The 12,236-nt window shown below is 35.6% G+C and overlaps 1 protein-coding gene across 4 annotated transcripts; it reads right to left on the bottom strand.

Annotated features, from left to right (window-relative positions):
• Window positions 1-541: 541 nt before the first annotated feature.
• Window positions 542-11,993, bottom strand: LOC107851757 (protein ROOT HAIR DEFECTIVE 3). Of its 4 annotated transcripts, none has more exons than XM_047400376.1 (23): window positions 11,868-11,993; window positions 10,634-10,783; window positions 10,479-10,545; window positions 10,299-10,401; window positions 9,679-9,749; window positions 9,513-9,576; window positions 9,381-9,446; window positions 9,217-9,264; window positions 9,074-9,136; window positions 8,926-8,982; window positions 8,566-8,724; window positions 8,405-8,473; window positions 8,210-8,301; window positions 6,896-6,974; window positions 5,900-6,065; window positions 5,543-5,667; window positions 4,957-5,219; window positions 4,772-4,868; window positions 4,525-4,686; window positions 4,053-4,157; window positions 2,636-2,730; window positions 1,946-2,042; window positions 542-1,128 (listed from the first exon to the last, which is right to left on the bottom strand). In XM_047400376.1, the coding sequence occupies exons 2-23, from the start codon at window positions 10,650-10,652 to the stop codon at window positions 967-969; spliced, it is 2,229 nt and encodes a 742-aa protein (XP_047256332.1). In that variant the 5' UTR covers window positions 10,653-10,783; window positions 11,868-11,993; the 3' UTR covers window positions 542-966. The 4 variants fall into 4 exon arrangements, with proteins under 4 accessions (XP_047256332.1, XP_016552323.1, XP_016552322.1 ...); XM_016696837.2 differs by having other exon boundaries at window positions 11,766-11,993; XM_016696836.2 differs by lacking the exon at window positions 11,868-11,993 and adding an exon at window positions 10,919-11,048.
• Between the last annotated feature and the right edge of the window lie 243 nt (window positions 11,994-12,236).

Consider the following 12,236-nt stretch of genomic DNA (forward strand, 5'->3'; position numbering starts at 1 on the left):
TCAACAATAGTTAAGGATGAATTTTCAACCAATAGTTGAATTCAAAAAATTATCCAGAATAAGGTAATGTTGATCGTTGAATTCAATGAAATTGATTGTTCAAACTGAGCATTGAATTCTACTGATCAAAAGAAATCGAACAGCAAAAAAATACACTTGAATTTGATTGTTTAATTGGAAGAAATTGAAGATTCAACTTAATTTGAATTTGTTTTTTTTTTTTTTTTGAAGGAACACGTTTTTTGAAACTGATTTTTGAATTTGAACAGGGTTAGGAAACATCGATCGTTAATATGGTTTTAATGGGAATATATTCAGCACAATTAATTTAAGGTATTTTTATCATATTTAAATCAGTTAATTATGGGCAGTAAAAATCAATTGCATTTTTATTTTTATAGCAGCAATTTGCAAAAATACAAAATACAAGTTGTTATATTATGTAATTATGAAAGTGTTGCTATGAATCTCATAATTAAGGTGCTAAGTATGCTATTTCTGAATTTTGCCCAAATTTTTTTGAAGGAACTCAAAAATGAAATAAAAGTTAAAATAGTCTTTCTCTTCCATATAAATTACAAAAGCAGAAAAAAGAAAATCACATCTCATTAAATACAGTGTATATTTTCCATCAGCAACTTAGTTTTTTAAAGACAAAATTGGTTGCCAAAAGAAAAACATTGGAGGACCCTCTTAGTTTATCCCACAACTAAGTTACTTGCTCACCACAAGACATCCCATAAACATAAAAACTAGTTGCAAAATAGGTGGTGTTCTATAAACATGACTTACTTCCCCTTGCTGATTCAGAATTTAGATGTTGTGAGTTCTGAGTTGAGAGATCAAGTGGGTTCTGAAATGTTTATCTCATTTATTTATGTTTGTTTTTCGCGCATATATGATTAGTTCAACCCCATATCATTGGGTTCTGTCGAACCAGTGAACCCATTGTCGATCTGCCACTTTTTAGTTCATTTTGTCATCCTCATTATCCTTCTGCTTTGATGCAGGAGTAGGATAAAGTTGAGGTGCATTGTTCGTTTTCCTTTGTCCTGCCTCTGCCAGCCGTCCAAGAAGGTTGGTGACTGTTGGAATGAACTTTGTCGCTATGGAGAGAAATCCAGGAAGCTGGCAACACATGTATTCAAGATCAGGTAACAAAAATGATTGCAACTATAAAAGCTTTACACATTGCAATGGAAGAAATTGAAGTGCACCAATTCTGAATAGAAGTGTTTATATTGATTTACGTTAGATCTCTTTCGTCCAAGTCTAAACAGCTAACTCAAAAAATCATGAGATAGAAAGGAAGGTACAAATGTCTCACCATAGCAGACTATATCATAAGAAACTCCTGAAATCCCACCAAAAACAATGGTGTGCTTCCAAGTGTCAGAAATATATCCCCAAGAGTACAATGAAGCGAACCGACATTGGAAGATGTAATTATTTGTATTGGTAATTCTAGTTTTGCATGAACTTTTTATCAAACAGAATATTAGAAACTTATTTGCAACAGAAAATCATACGAGCATCCAAGGGTGTGGCATAGTGGTTCAATGAAGTTGGGTTGAGCATTATGAGGTCCACTAGGTGATTTCTTCCCATCTGTTCTAGCCTTGGTGGACAGACTTACCTGAAACCTGTTCCTTGTGAGAGGTGGCAGTTATCCCGTGGAATTAGTTGAGGTGCAGGCAAGCTGACCCGGACACCACGGTTATCAAAAAAAAAAAGAATATGAAATGTCATGCTTTAGGACAATTGGAGGAAGTCAACAACAATTAATACTTTTATGTATCAGCAGAGAACTATCTTCCTGGGGCGACCTCCTAATTTGATTGTTCCTTCCTCAATTTCAAAGGCCGAGAGATTTGTAATAGTTATTTGGTCAAACTGTTTCTAATACAACAAACTGAAATTTTAATCAATCAGACTCAATACTTACAGCACCATTGCGAAATTCACCAGAGATGTCCAGTTGCACCCATAGGGCTTTCACTAGTAGAAAGGCAACAAAGATGACTCCCAGATACAAAGGATTTCTGAAAAGAGTAAAACCCAACATGAGCTATGGGATCACAGTGTGTGGGATACACCCCATTCATCAGGTGGATATAAAAGCCTCTATTCATCTAACTAAGGGTTTTATGAGTAAGGGTTTCAAAATTAGTTTTATGAGTAAGGGTTTCAAAATTAGTCCAAATAACTTAACGCACCAAAATTTCACAAGTTGGGTGAGGGATATAATTCAAGACAGGTAGAACCTAAATCGATCCGGTGGGTTTGATATAGGCGAAAAGAGTATATCTTAAACAAGTAAAACTCACCTCCTATTCAAGGTCTAAACTAAAAGTACTGAATAAGTTACTCAATTCTCTAGATAGAAACGGAAGAATAAAGAATGAAATAAATGGATAGAAGTGTTTCAAACGAGAAATAGAGAGGTGGTCTTAAGTGAGGCAGGTTGGGTTAGGACCTGCTATTGAACAAATATTTGACCCACCTCATATTTAGCCGAACAAATTTTAGACAAGTTGGTTATAACCATACTTTTTAATCTGTTCTGACTCACGCAATCCTGACCCTCTCTACCTAGTGACACCCTTACTCATGATCCACAAGTAGGAAATGGTACCTCAACAGTGTCATGAATTCATTGAACCCCAGAATAAGCAAGGCGACAATTGCCCATGGAGGCGGTAGCCAATTGTTATTTCTCTTGCTGGCCTCCTGAAAGTTCAAAACAGACATTCAGAAGCTAATTCAAAAGGAGTCTATCAATATCACAATCCTGAAGAGAACATTATCTTGATGAATACATCGACATGTCATGACACATGCTAAGAAAAACTGCTGTATTAACATATAATTGACAGGCTCAGGGAATCATTGGAATCAAATAAAAAGGCGTGTGAGCCGAAGCTGGAACTTTTCTTAAGCCAGTGATTACACCTTTGAATTGTTTGATTCAAATGTACTGAAAAGTTTTGTCAAATGCAAAAACATATCTAAAGAACCAAGATTTGTTGGGTCTTTAACTGCAAAGTGATATTAAGTTGTGGGCTTTAGTTAAAAAAGTGCAAAATGACTAATTTACAAAATATTATATGTATGTATGTACATATGAACGTTCTTACGTATAACTGATGCAAGAAAAATAAGTGAAATGAAAACAACAATGACGTGAGTAGAGCAACTGCAAAACTTTCAATCAAGTAAAATACTGAAATATAAGATACGAAAGCATCAAATTCCGAAACCATCCTGTATTTCTGATGCAAATGCAAAGTTGCAGTTTTAGATTTCTAATATAGATTAAGTACCTACTTTCTTTATATTAAATTCAAGCTTATTGTTATTAATCACTAGTATAATTATCCAAAACATTCTCCTCACTGTAAATTGGTCCGATGACTCATAGTCATAGATACATATACCAGACTCTTTTTATTTGATTTATTTCCTTTCAAATATATCACTTTGATGGATATTATATGTGATTCAAAGTCACAATGTCAAGACAATCCTCATATTAACCTAGCTCAAGAAAAAAACATTGGTTGTTTTATCATTGTTGAGGCACATGCATTGGTGCCTCCTGTGACGGGAACCTATATTTGTTAAGCGCTATGACTGTGCTATGCCTCATTTAAGGGCTTAAGCACGCCTCAAAAGCACTTTTGACAACACTGAAAATTATCTAAAGCTAGGTTTACTCCAACTTATCACCACTAAAAACTTGCACGGCAGATAATCAACCATCAAGTACATAAAGGTTACTCAACCCAGCCACCCCCCACCCCAAACAAATTCTTCACGATTATCAAATCTTTGATGTTTAATGTACAAAATTGAGAATTGCATTGTACTTATTCCTAATACCATTCTGTAATAAGTTCATACCATTCTGTAATAAGTTCACATACCATCACCATATACCTTCTAGTTATTTGGAGTTTTAGAATCTGCCGTACTGACAAACAAATAAAGTATACAAGGAGTGTGAAGTCCTAAAAATCACAGAGATGTGTGCAATGTGTAGGATAACGTGCCTGAGCAGCAATGGCTTGTGTAACAATATATTCAGTCTCAGTATTAAATTGCTTCCATAATGATTTGCATTGGATAGGTGTGATCAGAGTTTTTGATGCAGAGACCTGAAATCAAAAGTTAACCAAAAGATGATATATGGAAGAAAAGAAAGATTACTCAATAGAAGTGTTATTTCCAGAGATGAACATCTGCATGCATCTTTCCGATCTTGCAGGTCTAAGTACTAAATGAGAAAGGTAAATAAATGTAAATGATAGACAAAGAGGCAAGATTCACTGTTATGCCATGCTCCCCCCCTTAAAAAAAAAATAGTACTGCACTGATAAAATTGGCAATTTAGTTGATGATTCAAAGAAAGTATTCATATTGTAAGAACTCTATGAAGTCACTTTGACCATAACTTGAATAATCTTGTTTCTCTTCTTGTAAATAACTTCCAAGACAAACCATATTATCGACTAAGCAAGTTACCTCATTCCAATTCCCAGAGGCCAGAGGATCAAGCGATTCAGTCCCTTTTTTGGTTGAAGCACCTGACTTTCCATCCCCAAGAGCAACAGTTAGTGTATTTTCTATGCTATCACGTTCATCTTCCAGACGAATTGCAGCCATAACTGACAGGAGCTTCAATGACTGAGGAGAGAATTTAAAGAACAGAGATTTAGTGATATTCAAACCTTAAAAGTACACCAGAGAACAGAAAATTCAGAAGTCATACAGCTGATCTGGCAGTCTTGGTAATAGCTCGAACATTTTCCTTTCCACTCCAAATTCGTGGCATTGAATAAGAATCATAGCTAAATAACATTGAAAACCTGTCATGATTTTCAAGTCAGGATCAAATATTTTGTATGAAAATATTCTATGTCAGAACTCCAGAACAAGACGACCAAATATCAGTACCTATCCTTCATACGAATCAAAACCCTTCCAGCTTCTTCCTTTGTCTTTGCTTCAACTACTCCGCGTGCATAATCCTTCAATCTCAAAAGCATACTATCCCTTGTTTGTGCATCCATTTCAAAACCAGAAAGTGCATCCGAAAAACCAGAGAGTGCTGCGTCAGTCTCACGCTGAAGCAGCTTTCTCATTGCTGGCCATGTATCATCACCGGCTCCATCTAAAAGACCCTCAACAGGTCCAGCTAATGCATCATTTAGTTTTGTCTAGAAAAAACTCTCATTCAGTGCCAGCATAAGTACATCTAAAGATATCCGCCAATCTCAAAAGGTTTCCCTCAGTTATTTCTTATCATCTAAAGATCCAGTTGTGACAAAGTAGTATCTATTGACATCATGAATGTTGTAAGAGTCATTCAGCTATCAGATGGAAATGTATCTTCATATTGAACTTCTTTTTACAGGCAAATGCCAAATTACTTGGATCTCAAAATCAGAGTATCAAACATTAGCAAAGGATTCAACTGACTTTTAGTAAATTTTAAGATGCACCACAAGGACTGAAATATACAGGTTATTTAAGTCCATACCTCATAGAGAGCAGTAACTTCAGCCAGCTTGGCAGCACGAGCTTCAGTAATGTGAGCATCTATATCACGCTTGAGCTTATCCCTAACTCTGGACGAGTCCCATTTCGCTTGGTCAATAACAGCATCTGCAAAATATTGTATCAGTATACTAATTCAAAAAGCAATCTTCTGAGACTAAGCTCAATTTGCACTAGGCAAATATATCAGCCGCCAGTGTTTTGTCTTTGTTCACTTCGATAACTACAAGCTCAGCAAGGGGTTCGCTAAAGCCTGATCAGTACTGACAGATAATATCATCTTTTCTGTGGAACAGATTAAATAGCGCGGGGCTACAGCAATGACAGATTACTCCTGTACCTGCACATTCTTCATCAAACTGGACCATAGAAGACCCAGCGCACTCACGAGCGGCCATTGCAAACCCTATATTTCCCTTCAATTCCTTATCAAATGCTTCTTTGAATCTTTCCAAAGTATCAGACCGTATGCGTCCCAGCATAGATTGGAAGGTTGGTTGGATAAGCTACAATACGAAAAAAAGGATGAATAATGAGGTTGATTAAAGCAAATTTTTTCTTGGTTAGAGAAGATGCCCATCTCAGAGGGGGAATGATGTATGCAGTGTTACCCTGCATCAAGTTGCATATTACTGCAATCATCACCAAAGTTGCTTGAGAATCCTTATTGTATAGGTATTATAATGATTAGTTGATGCATCATTCATGGGAACAAACTTCAGTTATCAATATACAACCACCACCACTACACAACTTAAACACCTCAAACCTAACAAATGTGAATGTAGAAAGTACATACACTGTCGAAGTCGGTCATCAAGAATTTCCTTAGTTTAGTCTCTAGAGATTTAGTACATTAACTAAGCAAAAGGATTCTTTCAAACATTTGAATCCACACACAGTGACGTTTGAATGTAGAAATGATGGAAAACTGTTATGAATGCATATGAAACTCATGGAAGAGTTTTTGAACTTAGATGTGAAAGTATTCTCTATCAACCTTTCACCAATTGTTTTACTAGGTTTTCTACTTCCACTTACATAACACACAAGTCAAAATGATTATCTTAAACTTGCCTAGTCAAACACCATCTTATAAACAGAAATGGAGGGAGTATAAATTTTTCTAGTGGGGAAGGATAATGTAATGACATTGGTAGTTCACGGAGTAACTGCTAAATTAGTATTGAATTCATTGGGTCTAGGAAGTCCTAGTAGCTTCATCAAACAAAAGAAATCCACCAGGTTTTATTGGTCAAATCATCAAAACTAGAAAGGTGAGTTAGTGTTTATATATTGTACAGGGGAACAAGTTTAAGGGTGTATGACGCACTACCTGAAGCAATTTCTCTTCCAGCTGCTTTCTCTTTGTAGATCTCACTCCCTCGTCAAAGAATGTAGCCTCTGCATCAAACCTGAAAAAGGAAAATAAATCTTATACTCTGGAATGCATGTGCTTATTATTGTCAATAGGCATACAATTTCATAACTTGTATATCAAGGAAAAAAAGAGCATAGAATTACGCATATATGAAACATGATTCTGCATGATGCACAGGATCAACTTTTCTTATAGGTTTTAACCATATTGTTCTTGATCCAACTAATAAAGAAATGAGAGACAGAGAAATTTGTATGGCTGAATCTGTTCCATCCCAAAATGTAGAAGCAGATACGTTGTTTACTGCATTATGAATGTAATTGACTAAAAAGCATTCCCAAGTTGAACCATTACAGAAACCAATATTTGTCAGTCTTCCCTTTGTCCTCAACTCTCTTTCACATTACAACTTATTTCATGCGTTTTTAAAAGTATTAGCGGGTGTGGATCCAGGCTCTTTACATTGAACTGTACCAGGCAAACCCAAAAACTAAGATGAACTATCAATAGCACAATACCATAGCCTTAGTAACAGTCAGTGATCAAACACAATTTTGTGGTCCCCTCTCACTGCAAGGGTGATCAAATGCATCCTTCTTGAGGGAAAGAAGAAGAAAATTAAGAAACATCACCATATAGATATGCTTCCCTAAGACACAAAGATACTCCTTCCAATCATCACTTGGTATCTCAAATGTAGTACAGCTACTTCGGTGTGTATGAGAAAGAAGGAGAAAGATAATAAACTCGTTTAGATGTATGAAAAGATATATGCATTGTGAGCCAGAGGTGGCTCAAGCACATTAGTAGCCTAAAGCCAAAACTCGAATGGAGGCCTTAACTTTTTTTTCTTTATGAAGTCCATTTCTAGCTCTTTGAATGCAAAGTTGTTAATAACTTTTTTATAATCGGTTTATTCTCATAATTAATTTTAAATTGATAGTATAGCCCATTCATGTAATCTCTCTTGAGACATAGTACTACAGATGTGTCGAACTTCGTCTAATAATTCTTTCCTTTTATATGAAACGTTTACATTTTCTACAAATAATACTCAACATTTTTTATTTAAAAAAAAAAAAAAACTAACTAGAACCTATTATTGCTAAAAAAGAAGCAAAACCCCTAAAATTTGGGGGCCTAAGGCACCTGGCTTTTTATTTAAGCCTTTAGAGTCGGTCCTGTGAAGAGCAATGGCTTTTTATTTAAGCCTTTAGAGTCGGCCCTGCGAAGAGCAATAATGCACGCATTATGGGATAGTGTTCTTACTCCGATAAACAAGTGTTCAAAATTGAGCTAAGCTTCTTCCCAAATCCCCCCACAGGATGAGACTGCACGGCCTCTTTTAATTGACACCACTCCTATAACCAAATGATAAATCATTACATGTGAATACCGATGTTCAAATTGGTCGATGAAAAGAACAATGTGCAATTCAATAAATATTTTATACAATTCAAGTACCTCATTTGCCATGAAAGTGTCATATTTTTCATGGGAAATTTCATCACAGCGCACTGTAGCTACCATAACCTGTATTTAGTTTAAATCAAGCACATCAAAACGGATATAATTATATACAGTAAATGATCAACTGAAACTTGAGCAAATTCAGGGTGCATAACCTTATGTGCAGGGAGGTCAAGGTCCCTATTCTCTTTTATAACCTCCCACATATGCTGTGCACTAAATGAAAAGCCTGAAGCAGGAACAACTCCTCGTCTATCTCCAGCAAGGCCTCCAGGTGCAATAGAATGAAAGAATTGCTGTCTTAGGCTACCCACCTTTACAAGGATAACAAGGATAAACATAATCTAATAACCCAAAGTTCAAACAGAAGAATTGGTTATCTTAGTACGTGGACAAACACTATTTGCCCAAGCAAACAGATTTAAAATTGTAAAGAGATTGAGAGGGGGGAGAAGAAGACAAAACTACAGAAGATAAAACGATCAACTAATTCCCAGTAATTGATTTGTGTCTACCTGCTCTTTAAATTGCTCTTCCTTCTCTTCATAACTAGAAAGAGCAACAACCTCAACCTGGTCATGTTAATCGATTTCATTACATGCATATGCATCAGAGGAAATCATGCAATAAGAAATTTATGAGAGACCTTAACTGAAGACTCACGTTAAAGAATTCACTTAAAGGTGTTTCCTTGTGAGCTTGTGGCTTTGGGACAGAATCCCATATCTACATCAAATAGAAACGAATAAGAATCAATAATTGAGTCTACAATAATATGTATACCATGAAAATCATGGATATGATACCTTCTGAATATCTTCCCGTAAAACAGGCTCCAAATTTTCAAGCGGAGTCTACAAATACAATGGGAAATCAACTAGTTATACAATCTTTATAACAATTGCCAGATACAATCAATGTAGGAATATCTTTAACTGAAAAATCCTACATGAGAGACGAAGGAACCTACCCTTGTTTTATCGCGTATAACAAACATCAATGTCGTTTTACGAGGACTAAATAACCGCATCATAACCTGCTAAGGTTAATCAGTAAAACAGTGATTCAAAATATTCAGACAAGGTACCACCTTGTCCTATACCTGAAAAACAGTCTTCAAAAGAGGCTTATTTGCAGCTTGTTCACGGCCAATATCATGACACCACCTGAATTTGAAACTTTTAAACAACTTATCCATTTGGATATTCTTTTTTCAGGTTTTAATTTGTCTCAAGTGAATGTAATTCACACACTAAAAGAAAACTTACATGTTGATTAGAACAATATCAGAAACAGCTAGTGCAAATAGGGCACTTTGCTTCTCAAATGTAGTGTCATCCTACACAAAACATAAAATCGGCATAAGATATATAGGGAGCATTGATAGCTGAAAACTTGGTGGCTACAAATCATAGAAATTTGACAATTACCAATATTATATAGCCAACAATGGATCGACAGACTGGTTCTAATACGGAAATGAGAATGTTGACAGAGAGATCAGGGAAGTGGAATTCAAAAGATTTCATAGACAAGTAAAACATTGGAAATTGTTCCAACAACGAGACAAATTGTTGACATTTGTACCAAATTATTTCAGTGAAGCATTTTGGAACGCAGCAAAAAGGAAACTGTGAAATTTGTGGATACCAAATTGGAATATAACTTTATACAGGAAAAGTAGTAGGACAAGACAGAAGAAGGAGAAATAGTGCCCATATTAGGATGCAGTACCTATAAGTATGCAGCCGCAAAGCAGGGTTCAACACTTTGGAAGAACGTATGGTGCTCTATATATAAACAGTAATAGGAGCTACATTGAAACTAAACATGGACGAAAAAGAATGTAGGAAAGTAAATCATCATCAAGAAAGTCAGTTTGACCAACCTCTCCACGCTCTCTCCCATCAGTACCCTCCAAATCCATAACAAGGGTGCACGGCTCAATCCCAACACATCGAGCCATCCAGATACCTTTTGTGGTTTGTGACCTGAAAAGGATACAACAATGACCACTTTCAATAGGATAGGCAGAATTACTATGATAAGCTAAAGGACTAACCCATACCTTCCTTTATAAGCGTCCATCTCTCGAAAGTTCGTACTAAATAGATGATTTAACAGTGTACTTTTCCCTGAATAATCTCATTCGAAGTTAGGGAGGGGAATGATAATTGAGTTAATTAAGCACACGGACAGACCAACAAGATAAATTTACATTACCGCTACTTTGTGGGCCCATAATGGATACTACAGCATATGAAAGACCACATTCTGCCAGTTTAACTTCCTTTATGAAATTTTCAACTCCAGCAACATTGAAGACCCCATCCCCATCAATGAGGTGGGTGGAACAACATTCATCATTTTTATCTGAAAACACATGTTATAAAGTCAGAGCCCTTAAAGAAGCCTTCGATTGAACCAGCATCTATTGTTTCGAAACAAACAAAATCCGCAAGGTATCATAATTCTACATAGTAAGATAGAAAAGAGAAAACTGATCACATTTCATCCAAAAGCTGAAGGTCATAGAGTCAAGCTTTTAAGTGAGAAAAAATAATGTTAATCTTTAGTAGTTCAAAAATTTATAAATAAATACATGTACATGTATATACTAATTATTAATCCTTTTGGTATCAAACTCCTTGCATAACAGCATTTGTATTACTATTATTTAGTGCATGACAACTCATATATTGTCAATATCATCCCCACGTAACTAGTTCATGAACCAAACCACCCTCAAAGCATATGATTATCACCTTCCCTGCACTGGCTATCTGGCACATAATATCAAAAGAAAAACAACAACATAATATTCAGTGTAATCTACAAGTGGGGTATGGGGACGGTGGTGTGTACAGTCTTATAGTCGAGGAGTTTGGATTTTCACTAAGGGAGTTTGAAATGTGAATGAGTAAGCACATGAAGAAGCCAAAGAGGGTTCAACGTCTATTATATATATAAGAAATAATTTTAATCTTTAGTGTTTGTCTCTGTTGGAAATTGAACCCGAGACCTTATGGTGCCACCGGGTCACACCCTGGGTGTAGATGCAACGCATTTACATTAACTAAATCTTCAAATTAGAGGTAAAATCGCAACCCCTGTCTTAGCCAAGTTACACGTTGCCACCAAGTCGTATCAACTAGACATAAATAGATGATCCAAATAACAAGCAACAAATAAAAATTTAATCATTTCAGATGAATTACACATTGCAGAATAAAAGAAAAACGCAATAATGGCTCCAAAATTAGGGTCGTATTATATGGTTACGATTCTACCGTACTGGGATATTGCAAGAATTAATCATAATGAAAATAGAACAGAAAGTTGAAGACATGCATACCCATTTGTGAAAACGATCAAATAATTGTCGAATTGCAAATTTATTTACAATTATATGATCTATTTGTATAGGTGCAATTAGGAGAAACAATTGAGCCCATACAGAATTTTCATGTAACGACGACCCTTTTCGTCTCAGAAAAATAGCGCTTTTGTATGGAAGAAAGAATGCTGCCAAAAACTTTTGAAAAGGTCGTGCATGGATCCCATCCCAATTCCCACTCACACGTCGTCGTATCTATGTATTTCCCCCCTATTATATCGGATGTCATTTGTGAGTGTGACACCCATTTATATGCCTTAAAGGTAAGGACTTACACTCATACGGTACGCATTCAATTAACAAATAAAAGACGTTAAAATTAATTTAAAAGAGTAGCAATATGAAAGAAAAGTAGATAAAAAAAATAAGAAGAGATGAGAACTTTTCATTTTTTCAAGTATAAGTGTACAAGTCTTTTAAGTGTTTCAA

The sequence above is a fragment of the Capsicum annuum genome, chromosome 12 (genome assembly GCF_002878395.1).
Source record: "Capsicum annuum cultivar UCD-10X-F1 chromosome 12, UCD10Xv1.1, whole genome shotgun sequence".
Lineage (NCBI taxonomy): Eukaryota > Viridiplantae > Streptophyta > Magnoliopsida > Solanales > Solanaceae > Capsicum > Capsicum annuum.

What these genes read in the sequence shown, in the direction of transcription:
- LOC107851757 (XM_016696836.2), bottom strand. Translation starts at nt 10,943, where the DNA reads ATGACCTTCAGCTTTTGGATGAAAT. An exon ending in ATGGACGCTTATAAAGGAAG is followed by an intron (nt 10,402 to 10,478) that starts GTATGGGTTAGT and finishes TATCCTTTTCAG; the next exon opens with GTCACAAACCACAAAAGGTA. An exon ending in TTTTGAAGACTGTTTTTCAG is followed by an intron (nt 9,447 to 9,512) that starts GTATAGGACAAG and finishes TAACCTTAGCAG; the next exon opens with GTTATGATGCGGTTATTTAG.